Source organism: Lipotes vexillifer, unplaced genomic scaffold (assembly GCF_000442215.2).
Source record: "Lipotes vexillifer unplaced genomic scaffold, Lipotes_vexillifer_v1.1 scaffold946, whole genome shotgun sequence".
NCBI lineage: Eukaryota > Metazoa > Chordata > Mammalia > Artiodactyla > Lipotidae > Lipotes > Lipotes vexillifer.
The window spans coordinates 913,642-938,123 of NW_006776646.1; the positions used below are offsets into that span (position 1 = coordinate 913,642).

At 38.3% G+C, this 24,482-nt stretch overlaps 1 protein-coding gene across 1 annotated transcript in view; it reads left to right on the top strand.

Annotated features, from left to right (window-relative positions):
• Nucleotides 1-24,482, top strand: part of MYH15 (myosin heavy chain 15) — a 187,605-nt gene that overhangs the window by 67,096 nt on the left and 96,027 nt on the right. The window contains 9 exon segments of the mRNA XM_007450546.1: nucleotides 422-459; nucleotides 1,058-1,227; nucleotides 9,519-9,699; nucleotides 10,823-10,955; nucleotides 13,934-14,001; nucleotides 14,838-14,925; nucleotides 18,479-18,596; nucleotides 19,501-19,624; nucleotides 21,215-21,351. Of these exon segments, the coding sequence (XP_007450608.1) occupies nucleotides 422-459; nucleotides 1,058-1,227; nucleotides 9,519-9,699; nucleotides 10,823-10,955; nucleotides 13,934-14,001; nucleotides 14,838-14,925; nucleotides 18,479-18,596; nucleotides 19,501-19,624; nucleotides 21,215-21,351 (1,057 nt within the window).

The following is a 24,482-nucleotide window of genomic DNA, read 5'->3' on the forward strand; positions in this document are numbered from 1 at the left end:
AAGCATCTCGGGCTGGTGAGTGCTGGTCGGCACCGATCCTCTGTGCGGGAATCTCTCTGCTTTGCCCTCCGCACTCCTGTTGCTGCGCTCTCCTCCGTGGCTCTGAAGATTCAACCCCGCCACCCCCCGTCCCCACCAGTGAAGGGGCTTCCTAGTGTGTGGAAACCTTTCCTCCTTCACAGCTCCCTCCCACTGGTGCAGGTCCCGTCCCTATTCCTTTGCCTCTGTTTTCCCTTTTTTCTTTTGCCCTACCCAGGTACGTGGGAAGTTTCTTGTCGTTTAGGAAGTCTGAGGTCTTCTGCCAGCGTTCAGTAGGTGTTCTGTAGGAGTTGTTCCACGTGTAGATGTATTTCTGATGTATTTGTGGGGAGGAAGGTGATCTCCATGTCTTACTTGTTTGCCATTTTGAAGCTAATCTTCGTTGGCATTCTTGACATCGCTGGTTTTGAGATGCTTAATGTAAGTATATTTAGTAACAATGAAGTCAATGTATATTTATAAGATTAGACTATGTGAATTGAATTTCAGAAAATTTAGTCAAAGCATGGTGAGAATCATTCTGTGCAAACCTGAGGAGTTACTTTGGTTAGAAAAAGCTATTATTAATAGTAACAACAATAACTATTATTATAATTAATAGTGCTAAGAAATTAATTCAGCCTTAAATAGAGGTAAATAAAGACATCTTTTATGATTTTGAATTGTAGTATCATTGTTATTTGACTGTCATAATCTTTAGTTTGCAGGTATAGATGAAGGAGGTAAGAATTTAATTGTGCTTTTTTTACTTATTGGGTCTATTTGCCAACATATGATAATGGTTATGGTTTTCTCTTTACATTTTTTCAAGTGGACCTCAATTTTATTTCATTTTTTTATTGAGGTATATTTGACAATTAAAAAAGTATATATTTAAGTAGCACAACTTAATGATTTGGTGCACATATACACTGTGAAATAATCACCACAGTCAAGTTAATTAACCATCACCTTCAATAATAACCATTTTCTCAATTTTATTTTTATCTCTTCTTCCTACCTAATCACAGCCTTGAAGTATAACAGCCTTGAAGAAATTTGCATTAATTTTACCATTGAAAATTTACAACAGTTCTTCAGTCAGCACATGCTGGTTTTGGAGCAAGAGGAAAAGAGGAGAGAAGGCATTGACTGGGTGTCCATTGAGTTTGGCCTAGACTTGCAAGCCTGCAAAGATCTCATTGAGAAGGTGATGCATGTTTTTCTCCTCATCCATCTTCATTTAAGGAGACTTGTCCCTGCCTGCCATGTTGATCCATGTCAGGACCCAGGCTCTGTGAAGGGAATGGGAAATAGGGCAGGAGAGCTCTGCACATGTTCTCTTAATGTTTTTTTTTGTGCAGCACCATGGCATCCTAACTAAACTCTCACATCAGTTACCTACTCCATTATCTCTAACTCACACTGTCGCTACACATTTGCTGCTTACGCATGACCTCCACTGTTAATAGGTGAGGAAGGTTGTTGAGATGAAAAAGGGTCCTGTTCTTGACTGGAAAAACACAGAGCTGAAAAGATGAACCCTGTAGGACCTGGCTGATTAACATAAGGTGAATGAGTAGACCCAGAGCAGCTTAACAAAATTTGGCAAATTAGCATGCAAACAAACCATTGCCATAAATCCTCAAGGCCTCTACCTTGAAGGATGTAGTTTGTTCATTTAATTGGACAAGCATCAGTTTGTTTAAGTAACTTATGACAATACTTCATGGCTTATTAGTAAATTAGCTGCAGTGTATGGTTTCTGAATTCGATGATGTTCCTCTACTTTGAACTCTTTCCATGTGTCCTGGAAAAGATAAACCAGATTTTCTGGGGAAATTCAGTATGGTTTTTCCTGTGGCTTTGTCCAAGGGAGCAAGCATGGTGGGGTGTGAGCAGCTACATGCCCTTGTGTCTTGCTGTAGCCATGGATTGCAGTGAATTCTGGACACAGGTCTAGGCAGCTCTGCTATGCTGTCACATCTGATTCTCAGCAACCCTGTCAGGAAGGGGCAAGGGTGATTGACCTTTCACTGTCCTTTGTGGGGTCCAGATTTTATCAATCACTGTCCCACCCATTTTATATGTTAGACTTAGATGAAACTAAATCTTCCTTGATAGTAGCCATTATTCCTAACAGGAGTGGACATCACATTGATTTTTCTTTTTTTATAACCAGTGAACTTCCTGGGGGGAGGACAGGCTGATTAAAAAAATAATGATAATGAACCAGCTTGTGAGCTGATTAAAAATAATGATAATAATGACCCAACCATGATCTGGTAAATATTTGGTGGCATTATTAAAGCTATAGTTTTCTAATTAGAAATGAAACAATAGAACTGGAGCTCCTTCTAGGGGCAGATTTAACTTTGGGCAATTTTCACCTATAATATCTACCTACTCTGATTATGACAAGATACTGTGTTCAGGAAGGAAGGTGGGATGCAGACATTATTCAGATCCTAATAGCCCTGTGAATGCTACTGATTTGTAGTTGATCTGAAGCCTGTTATCTTATTTATGACAAGGTTATTCTAAATAAGACACTAGCAACCTAGATGTAATTTCCTGTTGTACTTACTACTGGTATGGTAAAATGAGAAAAAAGAAACAAAACTGAGCAGATGATAGAAGGAAAAGATAAGTCTTTGGTTTCCTGTGAATGATTTCAAAGGTGTTCAGGTCAGGCAAATGCAGAATACCAAAATCTTTCTTGAAATGATTCTATATTTTGAAACGATCATTGTGTTTGCTCAGGTACGTGAAGGAAATTTGTAGGAAATATTAATGATCAAACTCACTCCTTGAAACAGAATGCATCATGGGAAGTTTTCAAAGTTCAAAGGAACTAAAATACATCAATACATATAATATGTCTTATAGAATGCATCTGTGTGTGTGTATATCAGGAAAAGAGAGATTTTCATACATGTAAGTTTTGTGTTTTTACATGTACAGAAAAGTTTATATCAAACTAAAAAAAAGTATTTTCATACCAACTTTGTTAATTTGGTCTTCAAACATACAGTAATCTTCTTCTATACATATGCAGTGAACAGATCTATTACAGGATTAGCTCACACTTATCTGATTACTTGAAATGTTCTAGTTTGTTTAGAACTTGAGCATCAATAATTTACATATCAAAGTATTAATATTGATTACATTTATGGTTTTACATTAGGTATTGGTAAAGAGATTATTTTTATTATTTTTAAAAACAAATGCATCCAAAATTATATATTTAAAAATTGTTGCCCCTTCAATGAGTCACCTTGAGAGGCTACATCCTTCTTCCAATAATTCAGCCCTTTTGGAAAAAGTCCCTCATGGGACGGGGATTGGGATAAATTGTTAGATTGTTACTATCTTTGAGAGAAAATTAACTTCAGTATTGATCATCTTAACTGTTTTCGAGTCCAAACTGTATTACCAACTTTGTCACATTTTTCACCTTATTTGTCTGACTTGACCCAAATAACTTGTGATTGTTTCTATGCAATGACCCATGGTCAGACAACAGGATGTTTCCACACGCCAATAGTCAAAGGTGTCAGATATCCCACAGAAGTTTCTAAAATATTTAAATCCTGGTAGCATCCTGGCAATGACTGTTGTTGTCTCCCAAGTAGAGTTCTTTGGATATGCTAATTCTGGTGTTTTTATTATAAAGTGAATCACATTAATATCTAGTTAGTTATCCCTTGTATGCACATGAATATTTTCTTTAAACATATAACATTGTGTTTTTTGGCTCACAACTCTTACTTTCTGCATAACTATTGCCCACAGCAAAGCAGCCCAGGTCCCAAAGCTCGAACCTGTATGTCTTAGTGTTCGCCTATCAATCAATTCCTTAACAGAAATTTGCTGAGGACCTAGATTTTAGTCACCTCAGGACCTACTCTGCTAAGGGTTGTGAGAAATACAAAGCAGAGACATCATCATGGCACTCAAGGTACTGAGGATATAATTGCAAAGATGTCTTAAGACCAAAATTTTACTAGTTTTCAAAGTTTAACAAGTAAATGTATTTAGCAACTACTTGTTTTGTTCACTTCCTCCTCACTCCACTGGTGAGAGAGGGATTCCTATCCTAGGGTTATGGGAATGGCTGAACATATGACACCTGACACTGGAAAGATGAGATTGACAGCAGCTTATAAGTCACATATACTCATAGCCTGGGGGAGGAGGACACTGCCTGCCATGTGAGGTCACATGGAAGTTGCACTTGGGAGCAGAATGAAAAAGCGAGAGCTGTGGGAGCCGGGCTTTGTAGTAATAATAGGGTGAGGTGACACTGATTCCCACTGGAGGATGTGATTGGCTTGTTTGAATATGGGCTGGCAGGTAACTGAAATCCCTTGCTCAAGAATAAGCAGGGTCAGGACTTCCCTGTTGGCGCAGTGGTTAAGAATCCACCTGCCAATGCAGGGGACACGGGTTGGAGCCCTGGTCCGGGAAGATCCCACATGCCTGCAGAGCAACTAAGCCCGTGCACCACAACTACTGAGCCTGCGCTCTAGAGCCCATGAGACACAACTACTGAGCCCGTGTGCCACAACTACTGAAGCCTGCATGCCTAGAGCCCGTGCTCTGCAACAAGAGAAGCCACTGCAATGAGAAGCCGGTGCACCACAGCGAAGAGTAGCCCCCGCTCGCTGCAACTAGAGAAAGCCCGGATGCAGCAACAAAGACCCAATGCAGCCAAAAATAAATAAATAAAAAAAAAAAAAAAAAAAAAAAAAAAAAAAAACACTACAGTAAATCCCCAGCTAGATGCAACCAGTGTTCTGATTTCTATCACCAAAAATTATTTTGCATGTTCAGTGAACTTCATAAGCATGGAATCATAAAGTATGTACCCTCTTATGTCTGGCTTTTTTTATTCAACTTAATATCTGTGAGATCCATCCAAGTTTTGGCATATATTAGTACTTTTAAAATTATTTTACTGCTAACTCATATTCCACAATAAGAATATAACAATATGTTTTAAAGATAAGTATGTGTGTATCTAGTCATTTGTTTCTGGCTGCTTCACAGTATTCTGCAATATGCATTTTCCATATTTGACTCATCCAGTCCCCTGGTCATGAACTCTTAGGTGGTCTTCCATAAACTGCTAGCCCAAATAATGCTGTGACAAACAACCTTGAGTGTATTCCGTTTGAGAGCTGTGTGATAGTTCTCTGGAGCTTATAAGCACCCTTAATTTCATTAAGAACTATTGCACTGTAGAATGCTCACATCAGTTTACATTCCCTTCATCAGTGTTTGCAGGCACCATTTCCCAATATGATGGCCTTGTATAGCATCACAATAATTAACCAGCTTTCAATATTTAGAGCAGCGCTTTCCAATAGAAAGTTTTGTGATGATGGAAATAGTCTGTATCTTCATTGTCCAAAATAGCTCCTAGCTACACATGCTTATTGAGCACTTGAAATGTGGCTAGTGTGACTGAAGAACTTCATTTTCAACTTCATGAAATTGTAATTAAATTAAATGTAAATTGAATAGCCACATGTGGCTAGTGGCTACCATATTGAACAGTGCAGATTTAGAGTCAACCAGGATGATGAGATTGGACTCAGTTTCTGAGTCTAGTTGGAAGTCCCTGGAAAGGGATTCAAGGGAATGACATGATACAATTTGTGTCTTAGAAAGATCATTCCAGCTGTGGTAAGGCATAGGTGGAATGGGGTTCAGTAGAAGTCAGGAAATATTGGTTGGGATGATATTATAGTGACCTTAGCTTAAAAAGGTGGTGGCTTATGTAAGAGCAGTGGAGACTGAGAGAACAGAGAGAATCAAGAGCTTAGGTGGAAGCACTGATAGGACTTGGAAACTGACTTGAAAAAGTAGATTCAAAAAAAAAAAAAAAAAAAAAGAATAAGCAGCCTCTGTGCCTGTTCCCATGATAAAGAATGTTGCATGGCTGGAGGACCTAACCCACTCTAGAACATGGGGAGGGGAACCCCTGATCAGGTCATTTGAGGCTTTCCTGTTGTTCCCCTGATGTCAAAGCCCACAAAATATTGGACCTTAATTTTAGGCCTAATACTACATTACTATTTATAAAACTTTGAATGAAATGCTGTGGAAAACTTAAGCATTTGTTAAAAATAGCACTTGCCCTTAGGATGTATGAAGTCAAATAGGAGATTTGTAAGTCTAATAAATGTAAAAATATGTGTCAGGATAAATGCAGTAAAGGCACAGACAAAGGCCCACAGAGCTCAGAAGAGCAGAGGTCACCTCTGCCTGCAGGAATCTAGGAAGGCCTGCTGGGAAGGGGGGTAAAATTTCAGCTGGGTCTGAAGAAATGGATGTGATTTCAGCAGGTGAAAAGAGGAAGATAGTGAGCATGTGAAGGGACAGGCAAGAGCAAAGCCTTAGAGACAGGAAAGCAATGGACACATTTCAAAATCTGCTTAGAGCTTGGAGTATACAGACGGAAGTATCTAGAAGTAAAAAAGGAGGGTCAGGCTGTGAAGGGATCTTAATGAATTTTGACACTTTTTAGGCAATGGGGAGCCAGAGAAGTTTCCACATTGGGCAATGGGGCAGTCAGAGATGCTTGGGTTTAATCTGGTGGGTTTGTGTATGGGGTCTGGGATGGGAGGGAAGCTAGAGTTAGGGCAATTAAGAAGCTATTACAGCAGGTGAGAAATAGAGGCCCTGAATCAGGACAGCAGACATGGAAATAATAAGAAAGTAACAGGTGTAAAAAGACAGGAAGGCAGAACTGATAAGATTTGAAGAAGGAGAGGTCCCAGCATTAATGTTCAGAGTCATGGCAACTGACTTAGACCATATACTGTGCGCTAGAAGACAACTGATGCTACGGGACAGAACATAATTACTTTTTTTCCTGACCTATTTGGAAATGAATTTGCTAGAGGGCCTCATATTTATTAGGAGTTTTATACTTCCTAAGCATTGGAGAAATAGAGAAGACCCTGAAGAAATAGCGTTTTTTTTCCCTCCTCAGTGGTTTAATTGTTACGTTTTGAGCTGTGACATCTACTTGCTTTGCATAAAACATCCATTCATCTCCAAACAGAAGATGGCTTCGTTGGTGTCCCAAGGACACGATGGTCCTCATGTATGGAAGGTGGCTCTGCTGGAGATGGGGGCTGCTGCTCCCTGTGAGGCTTTGCCACATCTCTCTTGTTAACAGGCACCATCCCAGGAGATGCTTACATTTCTAAATGATTCATTCTAGTGTTCACTGAAGGTTGACTATTTCTGTGGTCGGAAAATATGCAGTACAAGATGGAGTCCACACCTCTAAGACCCTGTACCGGTGACTCAACTGTTTAGTTTTATCAGGTTCTCTCCTTCCTCCTGCTTGTTCTCCTCCGCATTTCTCACTTTGTCAAGAACTTGCAAGGTCAGTGCCACCAGGAGCAAGACTTTGCATATTTACTCACTGCATCGTCCCCCACCTGGATGCTTGGAAGGAAAGAAGGTGTGCCAGAGCCCTTCAGTACAAGAGTTATTGATGGAATGTCATTCAATACATTTTCTATAAAGTGTAGGTTCTAAGTCTATGAGACTAGACAAAGGAGGTAGAAAACCATAGTCCGTATATTAGAATGATAGACTCAGGTGGATAAAAAAACATGTTCTTCAAGAATGTAATAATCCAAATTAGACCCACTCGTATGCTCCAGTGGCATAATTTCGAACAAAGGATTCTAAACCACAAACAAATTTTCATTTATCACCCAGCCAGAGCCTTGACTCGGAGTTGGTGTGTTCCTTCCCCATGAAAATATTCAAGCATAGGCTAACCTACTTTTTAGAGGGAAATTCTAAATGGAATTGAAGGAGCTTTTCGGTGGATTGGGCCAGACCTATAATGTCTCTCCCAAACCTGAGCACTTGTGGTTCTTAGGTGCAAAGGATTGATAGAGTATCATGAAATCTATGTTGTTGGACCAAGGGGTCATGGTTCTATCTTGGAACTCTCATGACATTTCCTGTTTGCTTTGTAGTCTACATATTATGTGCATGTCTTCTCTGCAGCCAGAGCCCATGTCTGATTTTTCTGTTATAACCCAAAGTGTTTGGTACAGTGATTTGTTCATAGAAGGCATTTCAAAAATGTTTGTGGAGTAGATAAATGAACATACAAATCCACAAATAGATTTGCAAATGTAGGAATCCTTCATCTTTCCCCGCCGCCACATACCTGTTTTTCCCCATGTGTATATACCCTATATTGGTTAATGGCAGCATCCACTACCCATTTGCTCAAACCAAAACCTGGTCATCCTTCCTCTTTCTACTACACCCCACGTTCTATCCATCAGCAAGCTATGACTCAGCTCTACTCTCCACCAGCATCACGTTTCAGTGACCTCTCACAGTCTCCAACACTATCAATCAACTAGATCAGCGTTCAGCAAACTATGGCCCTGTGGGCCAAAGTCAGCCTGTAGCCTATTTTTGTAAATAAAGTTTGAATGCAACATTGTCACACCTGTTTTATTTACATATTGTCAATTAGTACTTTCAGGACTGAAATGACTGAGTTGATGGCAGAGGAGCAGCAGAGACTCTGTGGCCCACAAAGTCTAAGAGCTTTACTATATGGCCCTCTAGAGAAAAAGCTTGCTGATGCTGTCATCAGTTTTCTATCACATACCCTTTCTTGTTTGCTTTTTTAAACAACCCTTTAAACATGTAAAAACCATTATTAGCTCACCGGCTTTCCAATACAGACCATAGGCAGGATTAGCCCATAGGCTTTACTTTGCCAACCCCTTCCTAAACAAATAATCCTTTTCAAGTATTAATTAAATCACATCACTTTAAAAATCTCCAGAGGCCTCCCATTACACTTAAAGTAAAATCCAAATGTCTTACCATGGCCTATAAAGCCTTTGGGATCCAGTACTGCATCTCTCCTTCCACGCACTCCCTCCGACTAGCTCTGCTCTGTCCACACCTGCCTCTGGTAGGACCTGAAATTTGCCAAGGGTGCTCCTGCCTCAGGGCCTTTGCACTCTTCATTTTTCTTCCCAGTACAGTTGTACACAGGTCTTCTCAGGATTTGCTCTTCTCATTCAGGTCAGAGGGTTTTACTGGACTCTGCTACTAAAATAGCCCTCACATAGCCCCAGTCATTCTCTCTCTTTACTTTGCATGATTTCTTCAGAGCCTTTATGGGAAACTAAGTTATTTATTTAGTGTTTACTTGTTTATTGTCTGTCTGCTCCACTAGAATGTAAGCACCCTGAGGACAGACACTTTGTGAGTATGGCTCATGGTTTCATCCCCAGCTCCTGCTGGTGCCTGGTACCTAGTAGGTATTTAATAAATATTTGTTGAGTGGATGATTGGCTAATTATATGTAGTGAAGCTCCTTTCTCCTTGTCAACTAATTAGGGTCGTGGGAAAGAATTTACATTGACCCTCTACTGAAAATACTGCTTACTGGTGTTTTTTTCAGCTGCTGTTCATCTGTATCTCCAATGGCCAATGGGCATCTTTTCCATCCTCGAAGAGGAATGTATGTTTCATCAGGCTGCAGATGTGACTCTCAAGACCAAACTTTCTGACAACCATTTTGGAAAGCCAGTTCATTTCCAGAAGCCCAAGCCTGACAATAAGAAGAAATATAAAGCTCACTTTGAACTTGTCCATTGTGCAGGAGTGGTAAGTTACCTCTAGACCCTCAGCCCTGAATTTTCCTGCCTCTGTTTCAAAGGTACTCAGCCCAAATCCTTAGATAATATATAAGTAAAGTTTAGATTAAAGAGATGAACAAAATAAATCTCAGGTCCCCCAAAAAAGTTGGTGTAGCCTTTTAGCACTTAGGATATGAAACACCCATACTATAATAACAGAGGTCAAAAATCTCAAAATCGACTCTGTCACCCCAACTCAAAGTAAGACAGCTTCAGAAAGTTATGGAGACCATCAAAGGCATGGACTTTTCCTTACTTGTCCTTCCTTTCAACTTAACATTGTGTGAACGAGTGATTTCAATTGATCTTTTTATTGAAGATTATTTTTTCCCTTCTCTCATAAAGAGTACTGTGAAGTAATGGTCTCCAAACTATGACCAACAAAGATTCCTAATAACCCTCACTCCCTCTCCTCATTTCCCCACTGGAGTGTGTGTGTGTGTGTGTGTGTGTGTGTGTGTGTGAGTGCGCACACGCATGCGCGTGTGTGCCTGTGTGTGTGCGTGCATATGCCACTTCTTTTTGCTTTTATGCTCCTGGTCAGTAATTCTGAATGGCACAAAAAGAGAAGTGACGAAGGATAAAATAATACTTTGACCTAAAAATGACCTGCCAGTTGTACCTAGATATGCTTGTAAATCTCTTCTTTGATATCCTTGAATATTAATTATAATGATATTTATAGTAAAATATTATTGATAATGTTTTTGGAATGCTCACTGTGTGTCAGAGACGATTGTTTTATTGCATCTATTCTTGCCTATGAAGGAGGGTTGATGTGAATTGTTTCTCCTGGAAACGCCGTCTATTTCTTCCTCCCTCTCCTTGGTGTTTCTTTCCCTCCCTGATTCTTTCTCCCTCTCCCTCCCTCCCCTTCTTGTCCTTTCTTTCCACAATGTAAATGGTAAAGCCTGAGAATCTCTTCGGGTTGCACATAGATTTCTGGAGTATTTATTCAGTACTGTTACATCAAACTGATTTAAAATTAAAGTACCCACACAATTTATGATTTTTTTTAAAGGAATACACAATTTTCTAAGTAACTTATGCATTCACCTCTTTTGTTACCTGAACTGCATGCCTTTCTAAAGGTGCCTTATAACATCAGTGGCTGGCTTGAAAAGAACAAAGCCTTTCTTAATGAAACAGTGGTGGCTATATTTCAGAAGTCGTCCAACAGACTCCTGGCAAAAGTCTTTGAAAATTACATCAGTACCAACACTGGTGAGTTGAAAAATCTTCCTCAATTTTTCAGCCTCTGAATGGAACCCATGTCTGCCTCAGCACTTATAAAATCCTGGCTTCTTTCCTGTGATATCCGTGTTTGATCCCTGTGGTCTGCGTCATCCCCTCTTATTAGCCTTTCCGTCCTCTGGCTGGTGGTTTTTTGGGGAAATGGTGCTCTAAGGTAGATAGATTTCAAGGAGACTGCTCCAACCTGCTTTTATCTTCTACTTAACCAAGCTGAAGAGACAGCAGAAAACCATGTTTTGATAAGTGATTTGGGAGAGTTAACAAGCTCCTTTAATACATATCCCCCAAATATCTTGGAATTCTCTTTCACAGTGCTTTTATATTATAGTAATGGGGTTTTTGTAAGCTTCATGAGAGCAGAGATTATGTCTCACTTGTTCAAGTGTATCCTCAAGCATGTAGCAGATGCCTGTTTAGCAGGCACTCCGTAAATGCTTGCTGACCAACTAACAACCAATCTTGTTGAGTAGTCTGTAATTTACAAAGCACTTTTAGATACATTATCTTACTCAATCCTTGTCCTAGCCCTTTTAGATTCATGTAAAGGGAAATCTCCCCTTATCTTATAGGAGCAAGTACAGAATTAAAGTTTCACACATCTACTGTTGAAAGATAAACTCAGGCATATTAAAATTTTTAAGAGTTTATTTGAGGAAAAAGCAATTGAAATTGGGCAGCACCAAATCAGAAGTGGTTAACAGCATTCCACCCACAGGAGCTCAGGAAGAGACTTTGATAGAAAAAAGGTAGGAGCAAAGTAAAGAAATTATTGATTAGCTGTATCTAAAGCCCAGTTGGCTGTTTGTGATTGGTTGTCCTTAGCATTTTGATTTGGTAACCTTGGGGCATTAACAGATTTAGATTTTGTTTGCTTACATAGGCTGCCACAGCATTAGAGCCATCTCTATGTCTCCTTGCTTCATTAATTTGACACTACTAAATGGCAAAGGCAAGGTAGGAAACAGGGCTTGTGCTTATTAGCCTCGTGCCTATTCCACTCTCACTGTCTTCTGGAAACAAACAAAACAGAGAGATGGACAGGCTACCTGGATTCAGGATCCAATTCAGATTTCTGCACCATGATACAAAGCCTTGGAGGACACAGAGGCCAGGTTGCTGCCATTACCCTCACATCTGGACTACTGCCAACAGCAGAGGGACACAGTTGTCACAGTTCATAGCTGCCAGATTGGCATCTCCTGAGCAGAACTGGTCTTCAAACACGTTTGGTCCACACTGATTAAAAAAAAAAAATTGGAAGTTCTCACATACACATTTGGATTTCCTTTTTCTTTTGAAAAATGGAAATTATGGGAAAATAGAAAATCTGGCCAGTCTGGTTTCAGATGCCCTTGTAGCAATGGAGCAAACTGTACTAGCTGTTCTTTAAGTGGGGTGTGTCCTCTCACTTTCTGACATTCTCACCCTCTTGTCTTATACCGAGCTTCAAGCTACTCCTGTCCCCTGTTGCCTGCTTTGGGACTCCTGATGGCATGGTCAGGAAATGGAGAGAATTTAGCACTTCCGAGCTGCATCAGCACATGATGACATAATTCAGAAGCATGCCTGAAATCCTGTTGGCCCGCCTCAAGAGGAGCTTGAGAAATGGAAGCTATTGTGTTTGGACCCTGAAAATCTGCAGGTAGTACGTTTGCTTGATTCTAATAGCTTCTAAAGTACCTCTGAGAAGTCTGATAAATAGTGGCCACATAAGTGTATGGCTCCCAGATGAGTAATTCTCTGGTCATAAGAAATCAGAGAGTGGTTTGGACAGAGAATGAGAGAGGAAATTATCTTCTGACTCTTCAGGGTGTGCTGTGTTCTTTTGAACTAGAAGAGAATTGTCCAGAATGTCCTTTTTCATAATTTTTTAAGGACCCCCTGAAAAAGGACTTGCCTCCAAGTTTCTGACTCATCCCAATTAAATTACTCATAATAACCATACTTTCTTCTGGAGAATCCAAGTACTCTAGACCAGTTATAATTCTTTTAAAAAATTAAAGGAAGGTAGTAGTATCCCCTTTCCATGGGGAAATACAAAGAAGTCAAGTGATTCACTTGGAAGGCTTGGGGCATGTCAATAGGACATCAGTTATTAAACTTCATGACATCTGCCTCAGCACAGCTGCTACTCAAGCTAGAGAGTATTTTATCAGTTTTCCATATTGACAGCTGGCCCATTTTTTCCAGATTGCCGATGGGTTTTGTTGTTATGCTTTTGTACCTTCATGAGTTAGCACTACACAAATGTTTGTAAAACAGTTTGGCTTAGCATAGATTCCTTTGCTTCAAGAAAGTGGGAATAGATTGTTTTTATAAATTACAGAAGTAATGCATGAGTGTTGCCCCCAAACACAGACAATATAGAAAAACTAAAAAGAGGAACATAAAAGTTACCTTTGATCTCACATAGAGAGATCACAATTGCTAATATTTTAGTGTATACTCTACCCAACATTTTTTATGTATATAGTCACCCGTAATACAATCACACTTAAAAACATGTATACACACTCAATATCATAATATACAAACTATTTTGTAGCCTAATTTTTCTCTCAAAATAAATCTGAGCAATCTTCCCATGCCAGTTATATGGATCTGTGTCATCATTTTAAAAGACTGCAGTGTTTCATTGTATGCATACTCTTTCATAATTTAAGTAACCAATCTCCTGTTGGTAGACATTTGTTACCATTTAAATTTTTTGCTTATTTTTTTTTTAATGACTAAACAATGCTGCAGTGAGTATCTGTGCACAGTTCCCTATTTCCTTAAGGAAAAGCACCAGAAATAGACTTTTGTGTTGAGACATGAATATTTTTAAAGCTTTTGGTAGACATAGCCATATTGCTTCTAGAACTTTGACACATTTACGCTTTCATCAGCAGGGTTTGGTAATGTGACAAAAAAGAGCCTTTTTAGTCCCTTTTTTCTTCTCTTTTTAGCTCTCCAGTTTGGGGAGAAGAAAGGCAAGAAAGAAGCTTCATTCCAAATGGTTGCATCTCTGCATAAAGTAACTTTTAATTGCATCTATTCATATATTAACTACCTCACAATCTGCATATGTTATTACTTATTTGAAATTTTACGTCTTCAAATAAGGATAAAGTATCTGAAGTTAACCAAGTCGGAAAAGTTAAAGATTATCTTGATATTAATGGACTTTCGTGGACACTGTCAGTGTCCTACTTAGATCCCCTTTATCAGCCCATCTTACCACTTATGAAACTATTAGCTCATAATAACTCACAGTTGCCAGAATTGCCCTTGGTCGAATGGGAAGCTAATCTGTCTCCTTACTCTTCTCTTCAGATTCTGGCCCCTCCCTTGTCTCAAGGAGGTACCAACTGTAGTATAATTGGTGCATTTGTGCTCAGAGCTTCTGTAGGACTCAGACTAAACTGAGTCCATACCACTGCTTTTTTCTCCCCCTGCCCTACTGTACTTCCCTCCTTCTCCAAATAAATCTCTTGAACGAGAATCATCTCCATCTCAGATTCTGCTTCCAGAGAAACTGAGCTAAGATAAAAATTTGCCAGGCAGGAAACTTGAGAAACAGTTTCTTTCTTCAAGCCATTTTATTGCCCATTCATAAAGTATTGCTACCAAATTTAAAACAGGTAGATATGATACACAACAGAACTATGTCAGTCAGATAAATATTGACTTGTCAAGGGAAGGAAATAATGTATTTTGGTAAGCAGGGAAGAATGTTGAATTCATTATTTTATTGTTGCTATGCATCTGGCTTTAAGACTAAGTTGGTCAACATGGAGACATTTGTGACATAGATTGGTGTTTTTAGTGATTTGCAAAGTGATTTTGTGTTGGTTATGGTCTCTATTTTAGGAAAACCTAAATAAGTTGATGACTAACCTGAAATCAACAGCACCTCATTTTTTGAGATGCATAAATCCCAATGTGAACAAAATGTCAGGTAAATAGATTTCTTTGTAATCCACACTAGGAAATTCATTTGATTTAAGCTATGTTGAATGTCTTTTAATGAAATATTTACCAGTTTGTTTCATATAAGGGTAGATTTTCAGATAGAAAAGCTAAAATAAGTTAAAAGTGAGTTTTTTAAACCTCCTCAAGATTGCCTTTGAATTGAGATTCAAGTGGACATACAGAAGGATTTCACAAAGCAGACTCAATTGGGTAACATCAGAATGCTTAACGTTATCATTTAAATTCCTCCTTGAATTTCACGCTAAAATGTGGATGAGCTTCTGTGCCATTGTCTACAAGGGCAAAGTATAATAAGAAGGGATTGAATAATCAATTTGGGGATTAAGGTAGATATTTAAGCATAAAGGAAATCATTTGTTCTAAATTATCTAAATTGACCATAAAGAGAATTTCTAAATCCATTTCTAATTGTCAAGAACTCCCTCTAGTCTTTCTTCATAATAGTAATATCTTCCCTCTCCTTAACACTACCTGCCTCTTTAGTTATGTACTTCTGGGCAGTAGATACTTTTTATGAAGTATTTTACTTTTCTTCCAATTTTATTGAGATATAATTGGCACACAGCACTCTATACGTTTAAGGTATACAGCATAATGGTTTGCCTTACATACATCATGAAATGATTATAAGTTTGGTTGACATCCATTGCCTCTTATAGATACAAAAAAAAAGAAAGAGAAAAAAAAAATGTTTCCTTGTGATGAGAACTCTTAGTATTTACTCTCTTAATAACTTTCAACATACCATACTGCAGTGTTAACTATAGTCATCATGTTGCACATTACATCCCTTGTACTTGTTCATCTTAAAAATGGAGGTTTGTATTTTTCGACCACCTTCATCCAAGTTCCACTCCTCCACCCCACCTCTGGTAACCACAAATCGAATCTCTTTTTCTATGAGTTTGTTTGTTTTTTAAAGATTCCACATTTAAGTGAGTGTGTCTGGCATTTTCACCATAAGCTTCTTTGCTATTAACATCTTTGCCCCAAGCATTTTTGCTGCAAACGTTTTCCCCACATAACTAATTGGCCATAAGGCAATTTTGTCATAAAAGATAAAATAACAAAAAATAAGAGGAACATTAAAAAGGACATAATGAAACATGAAAACTGAATAACAAAATTAAAAAGACTATTGTGAAATATAAAATATTTGAATAAATTTAAAATGTGTGTAGATTCACGACAGTACGGTACAAATATCTGATTTTACTTTGTGGGTTGAACCTAAGCATTTATCTTCCAAGTCTTTGTTCATAGTTCATTATACATTTTTTGGCTTGTTGATTCTTCTCCTTGTTCTGCATCACACATTTTCTCTTTTGCTAAAATTTCTTCCCTCATTGAGAGAGGTATCGGTTTCCAAATACTAGGATACATGTTTGTAACTGAGCTTTGTGTTGTGTTATGAAAGCCTTCCACACTGTTGTTTGTTCTTGGCATATTGTTACATGTCTGTTGGTAGATGTTCCAAGTTCTATGGAAAATGTGGGTTCAACTCTGCACCTCTGAGGCCCTCAGCCTCTTTCAGATTCATGTACAGAAAATGGGAGTACTGTGTCAATGGAGAAGTGAAACCAAATTGTCAACCAGTTGAAACCAAACTGCCAACCAGTTATTTTATCTTTTATGGCAAAATTACTGCATGGCCAATTAGTTATGTGGTGAAAACATTTGTAGCAAAAATGCTTTTGACGAAGAAGCTTATAGTGAAAATATCTAGAACCATAAATGAGATTGTATGGTATTTGTCTTTCTCTGTCTGGCTTATTTCCCTTAGCATAATGCCCTCGAGGTCCTTCTGTGTTATCACACATGGCAGGATTTCCTCCTTTTATATGGCTGAATAATATTCCATTATGCACATATACCACAACTTTTTTATCCATTCATCCATCAGTGGACACTTAGAATGTTTCCATTTCTTGGCTTTTGTAGTGAATACTTTTTGATGAATGGATGGTGCTAGGGCGGTGATGAGATAGATAGGTGGTGGTGAATTATTTATGTTTTTAATTAACAAAACAAAGTTTTTACGGATATTAATTACGTGGATTACTTTCCTTACATCTTGGATTTGAAGATTCCCAGGCTTCTGTTTGGAATTACAGGCTTCTGTGGAGCTTGGTTGGAGGCTGTCAGCCTCAAAGTTGTATAAGTGACAAGCACTTATGTCTTCAGAGCACTAATCACCCTTGGAATATGTAGCCAGATGTTGTTGATTCTGATTTCTGAGGTTCTGTAGTACCTTGCATTTTTATTAACCTCCTGTAATTAAGACTCCCATCTTGACAGCCTGTGACCTATTCTGGGAAAGTGTGATGCTAAACAATGATGCTGCAGTTTGAGTTTTTGCAATGCAAACACTTCATGTGCATTCACGCTGTATGTTTTTGCCTCATTGTTTCTTATCAGCTGGGTTTCTGAATGCATCTAGGGACACTACTTCCATCTAGCAAGGAATCTAATTAGCTACCTCTATTTTGGAGCAATTCTGTTACCTATTAGAGTTGACTCCCATCGAATCAGCTCTGATTTCAGCAGGTTTTTTTTTTTTTTTCCTAAGTCTTAAGAGAAATTCATAAGAAAAGCTTCATGATCTAATCAAAACAGTTCTTCATGTGTCCTTAAAGGGAATGAGCATGCTTGACCCTATTGTGTCATAGGACTCCGCTTCTGCTCCTTCTTACAGATGATCTGTTTCTGTCTATGAAAGGGATGGGAGTGCAGGACTATGGATATATGGCTTAGAGTTTATTTCTGTGACCCCGGGCATAAGAAGAGAATCATCTCATTCCATTTTCCTTATAACACTCTAGCAGGTCTTTGTTAGGAGAGTGCTGCTTGGCTTCTTCCAGAAGCCTTGCTGAGAGCCAGATACAGTGGCTCATTGGTTGGCTTTTCTAAGGATCCTATCAAAGATTGCAGCTGCAGCTCTAGTGGGCTCCATCTCAGGAACAAAGGGGTGCTAGGAGAATGCTTATACTATCGAATACAACTTAGGCTTTCTCAAGATAATCAGGAGAGAAAGTAGGCCGGGATGTGGCCCATTCTTTCCTAATACAGAACAGTAAACACAATGTTGTGGCTGTTCTCATCTTCCCCTTTCATTGTATTCCCCCTTCTTGTAATCCCTCCCCTTCTTACTTGGAGATGCCAGTTCTCTTTTGTGTTTTATCCCCTCTCTAGCTGGTTTTTGGCCGACAAATGGATATAATGCCAGTCATTTACATTCTAGGAAAAATGTATTTTTTTCATCTTCTAGGAGTATTTGCTTATAAAATCTTGACTAACTGTGAACTAAAGGATTCATTCCAGGTAAATCCTATTCGGAGACTCCTACATAATAGGATGGGTACTTTGAGTGCCACGAGGCTGGGAGTGAGTGAATCCTCTTACCTATGATGTAGAGAACACTAGATTCAAACTCTTTTAACCCCAGATGCAGCAATTAGGACAAAATCTAGGGTAAGCGTTTTTTTAGACATGGACTCATTGTGACCGTTTTTCTTCAGGTGTAATGGATGCTTATTTGGTTCTACAGCAGCTGCGCTGTAATGGTGTCTTGGAAGTGATCAGGATATGCAGTGAAGGTTTTCCCAAGCGACTGCTGTATGCTGATTTTAAACAAAGGTAAACATACATCCCAGGATCCCAGAAGCCTGGGGCAGTCCATTTCGTTTTCTTCTCTTGGAGTGTTTAGGCATGCATTGTTTGTTTGGTTGATATCCTCCAGACTACAGATCGATGTGTTTTGGTGGTGGTGAGATATATGATGACAGAGTTCCATTATTATTTCCCCTTAAATCCAACATCTATGTAGCTGTAATATCTTTAAATCTCTATTACTGGATAATAGACCCACATATAGAAGAAATATATAGAGAAGAATGATATGGAGGCTGAATTGAGTCTCCGAAATGTTGTATGTACTTAATCGTAGCTGCCATCCAAGCAGGCTGTTGCTTTACTAGCAATCCTGTGAAAGGAAGGAAGCCAGCAGGGAGTGCAGCAGAAGGCAGGAGAGGCACCTTTGCTTTCTATTTCCCAAATTCTAAATGTGTAAATTATAGGTGATCAAGCAAATGTGAGCAAAGTAGAGTAGAGTAGAAAGAGTATCTGTGTCAGAATTAAGAAGTATATTTCTAGCTTTCCACCAATTCACCATTAGGGTGAAGGAATCTTGGAAAAGACCTTTAACGTCTCTGCTTTTCAGTTTCCTTATCTGCATGATAGAGATGTACTTAAGCCTGCCTCTTCCTTTCTCTTTCTCCTAATCTCTCCCTCCCTCCCTCCCTAATTGAGCAGAGAATCAAGTGAGGTGGTCTCTACAGCACTATGAAAAGTACAAACTATTATTCCAAAGTAAGGAATTATTGCTCGTATCCTCATTATTACTGCCAAGAGTTTTGTGAAAATTGAACATATTGGTAGGAGGGATGGAAGTCTATATATACCTCCTTTTGTCTCACTTGTCCAGATTTTTCTTTATTTGCACCCCAACCTCAGGATTTATTCTTTACTTATTTTAAATTAGGTACTACATTCTGAACCAAAGGGCCTTTCCAAAGAGCAAGTTTGTGAGCAGCAGAAAAGCAGCTGAAGAATTACTTGGCTCCTTGGAGATAGACCATACACAGTACCACTTTGGAATCACTAAGGTAACCAGAGAACTACAAAGAATGCTTTTGGAGAAGAGTGGGAGGAAAGTCTTTGTATCTTAAAATACCCATGAAAGTGCAATTATAAGGCATTCTACAGCTCTTGTGACCACAACTAATACAAACAGAGCTCCGATGAAAGTGAAAACTTCAGCACTATTTGAGAGAGCAAATTCAAAATTCAGTGCTTTTTGAACCTCAGTCTTGACTACATTTACATTTTTATAATTATTCATCTAAGCAAGTTTGTGCCAAGATATAAAATACTGAATCAACTTTAGTGTGCTAGAAAATGTGTATACACATCAGAGCTAGACAAAATTGAACCAACTTACTGGAGATAACTGCTTGTCTGCATGTGAACTGATTCATCCACAAGTACACTTTCAGGAAATTAATTCTGAAAGACTGTCTAAAAATGTTAAGGTCAACCCTACCATCCAAAAAATTAATCCAAAGTTAAGTTCCTTAAATGTGATTCACTAAATTCTGCTTCATCTTGAAGATCTTAACATGATCCACATATTTTGGGAAACTTCTGACTAACAGATTTGGTTTTATCCATTAGTCAATATCAGGTTGTTTCTAATGACATCCATATAAAGGCCAAATTATTTGAAGGGGAATTGGAGGGTCTGGGATGAAGAGCTTAAGAAAAAGAACTCTGTTGGACATGATTATAAAATATTACTCAACTCCCACATTTTGAATACTTGAGAGTCTGTTTCTGCTGATTTTCACTCCTGGTGCCTTGCTTCCTTGTATGTTTAGTTATTTTTGCTGTACACTACTCATCTAGGGCAGGACTAGCATGAGTTGAGACAGCCTCCTAAGGCACAAAATTTAAGGTAGCACTCACTCTTCAGGATGTATAAGTACTGACTTGTACAACACTGAAAGTGAGTGCTTCCTTAAAATGTGTGCTTTAGGTACCTCACTCACCTCATCTTGGCCATTACTAATGATTCTTGAAAAAATATTTATGTGTATTTTTTATTGTCTAAGACAAAAGTGAATTTCTCTAGAGCAGAGGTCAGCAAATTATGGCCTAAGGGTCATATCCATGGCCTATTTTTTATATGGCCCCCCTAGCTGAATATGGTTTGACGTTTTTAAAGGGTTATTTTTAAAGAGGAAGAAGAGGAAATAGAAGAAAGAGAGGAGGTGGAGGAGGAGGGCGATGGGGGTGGGAGTGGAGGTTCTACAGAGACTGTGTGTGACCTGTAAAGCCTAAAAGTATTTACTATCCGGCCCTTTACAGAAAAACTGTGCAGACCCCTGCCTGGACCTATCTTAAAACGTAAACCAAGTTCCCTAGACAACCTAGACATTACTAATAGATCAGGAGGAGGATAATCTAAGTTCTTAAGGAAGCAGTATAACCACAGGATTAAATAAAGTTGATTTTTTTTGTGTGTGTGGCATTAGGTTTATAAAACCAAACTTTCTAGAATTTACATTTTACACATTAAGAAATATTAACAAGTAGTAGAACTGATAAACAAATACATCAATTACTCGTAGGGCCATTCAACAGGCATTTACTGAATGCCCACTATGAGTAGAACTAACATCTGACATTTCTTTTAGGTGTTTTTCAAAGCCGGCTTTCTGGGCCAACTGAAAGCAATGAGAGATGAGAAACTCTCTAAACTCTTTACATTGTTCTAAGCCAGAGTACGGGGAAAACTGATGCAAATCAAATTCCAGAGGATTCTGGGAGAGAGGTATGATATCCCCACCCTGCGTCCCCACTGCTAGAGTAATGGTGTGCCTCAGTCAATGTGACTTTAGCTCATTGCCTTACAATAGGTCAGGGTAAAGAGCTCTGCCACCTCTGCTTAGTCTGGGACTTAACTTGAAATTTTTAAAATTATGGAACACCAAACAGAGAACAAAGGGCTTCTATTACCCTATCTAACTAAGAATAAGCATAATTCAGATATTTCTTGCACTGCTTCCAGTCTTCCCTTTGGAGGGATTCTTTATAATTGGCCAAGTCTGGATCTCTGAGAGCAGTGTGACTCATAATTCAAAACAGAAGCAGACCTAGAAGTGTTTGCATGCATCTCACAGCCAGCTCTGTAGGGAAGTTTGCTGCAAAGTAGGTAGGTGTTCTGATCACTTTACAGCCTCCCCTGGGTCAGAAACTTACTCTTGGTGACATGTAACCATAACTCTGTTACTTCATTTCAGGCAGGTTCACTAGGGACATTTATCATCACCTCTGGACACTGAGGCATAGGCTTTGTTTAATAGAAGAAAACCTTTAATAGAATCATGGAAAGCAAGCTAACAAAATCTCCAAACAGAGGGACTATGAGGAAGGGATTCTGTGGTTGTCGTATTTACTTTTTACCATAGCACAGTTTACCTTCTGGAGAGAGGTCCACAGGTCTTGGTATAATTTGCTTACTTGACAGTCTGTTAATTCCCTCTGTTTCCCCAAAGAAGAAAAATATTATTACATGGTGATGTCAAGGATATTAGAGAGACGCCTCCTAAGAGTCTTCTGTGACCTCCATACAGTGCCCAATGTGGTGTGGGAGTTTATGAGAGTTTGGGGTTCAGGAGACATGCCTTCTGTGACCAGTTTTGTAAACTTGGGTAAGACTCTTAATTTCTCAAGTTCACTTCCTTCATCTCTAAAATGAGGTCTTTACTATCCATTCTCTCTAAATCGTAGAATGACTTTAAATGAATTATTATGAAATATTTAAAATACAAAAAATATAGAAAATATTATAATGCATACTCATAGAGCTATCATCAAGGTACATCAGTTCCTAACATTTTCTCTGTAATATCTCACAACTTAAAAATAAATAATTAAAAAAGTTGAAACCCTTTGTGTATTTCTCCCTTGATCCAGATCCTATTCCTAGCTCCTGAGATCCTGAATTCGTTTTTATCCCTCTGTTTCATTCATATTTTATATATAAAGCATATAAAGTTTAACATTTTTCTGTAGTTACTCACAATATATTTAAAAAAATAAACTAACAGACTCAGTTGAAGCCCCTTGCATATTTCTCCCTTGATCCAAGTTCTGTGGAGATATGCAGGTGTCCTTAAAAATTTACATGATTTTGCATGTTTTTAGTCTTCACATAAATATGCTCTGTGTATTATCTTAAAATTTGTTCTTTACATTCAGTACTAGCTTTTAAATTTATTAATGTTGATAAATCTGAGGTTAGATTATTGATCTTAACTGTTGTATAGTATTCCATCATATGAATATACCACAATTTATTTATCCATTTCCCAGCTTAAGTAAACTTAAGTTATTTATAAGTTTTTGCTATTACAAACAGTTCTGCAGTGACATTTTTGTAAATGTCTTCCCCTGCATATATGCAAGAGTTTCTTGAGGGCAATGTTACTCAAAATGCTGGTCCATTGGCTGATAGTACGTAGGTAGCAGCTGACTGAGGCCCACACTCTGAGTGGCATTTCTCTAAGGTATGAATTATTAGGTTTTAAGCTATACACAACTCTAGCTTTATGAGATGTTGCCATAATGCTTTCTGTTTTGCTCTTTACCAGAAGTATATGAAAGTCCCATGGCTCTATATTCTCACCAACTTGTGGTATTTCAACTTCAAAAACTTTTGCCAAACTTAGTCATATTTCTGACTTTGGGGAAAGATATCATTTTCCTCTTAATATCATGTTTTCTGTAGATTGTTTTTGGTAGATATGATTTATTGTATAGAGAACATTCGTTCCATCTTATTTTGTTAAGCACGTTTACCAAGAAAGGGTTAAATTCTTCTTTTGCATCTAACCCATAAATGTGTTGAATTAAATTAATAGATTAAAAAAGGTTAAACCCACTTTGTTTATAAAATATGATCTTTTTCATACATTGTGGGATGGGTTATAGTATTATAGTATTTTTGCCTCAACATTCATGAATAAGTTTGGCCTGTAATTGTTTCTTCTGCTGTTATCTGACTTTGAATCAAGGTTACCTTAACTTCATAAAAGAGTTAGGCAATATTTTCTCTTTTCAAAACATGAAGCAATTTATTTTGATTATGTCTTTGAGTGCTTGGTAAAATTTGCCTATAAAACCATCTAGATCTGGTGTTTCTTTCATGACAGATTTTACAATTTTGATTTAATTTATTTAATAGATATAAGCCTATTGAGATATTTTTCTTCTTGAATCAGTTTAGATTAATTTCTTTTATTTTTTTCGGTACACGGGCTTCTCACTGTTGTGGCCTGTCCCGTTGTGGAGCACAGGCTCTGGACGCACAGGCTCAGTGGCCATGGCTCACGGGCCCAGCCGCTCCGCGGCATGTGGGATCCTCCCAGACCGGGACACAAACCTGTGTCCCCTGCATTGGCAGGCAGACTCTCAACCACTGCGCCAGTGCCACCAGGGAAGCCCTAGGTTAATTTCTTTAAAGAAAGAAATTTTACATTTCTTTTAAATCTTCCAATTTGCTAGTTTATAATTTTTAATCTCTATCATATCTACAACTATGTTTCTAGGGCATGATCATAGATTATTTTATTTTAGAGTATTATCATTCCTAGTATTGTTTATTTATGCCTTCTCTTTTTCTTGCTTATTCATGTCAGATGTTTATTTAATTATACCATTTAATAACCCACCTTTAAATTTTTTCTTTATTTTTTTTGTTTTCTTGTTCATTGGTTTCTGATCTCAGCTTTATTCTTTCCTTCCTTCCACTTGCTTGGGTTTATTTTTCTTAATTCACAATTTTTTTCAGTGTGTCTAATCAGCTGCTTAATTCTTCCTTTGAGTATTTGATTTCAATGACTATCCTTTTCAGTACTAGACATTTTATATGGTCCTCTTTCAAATCCGTCTGCCCTTTTA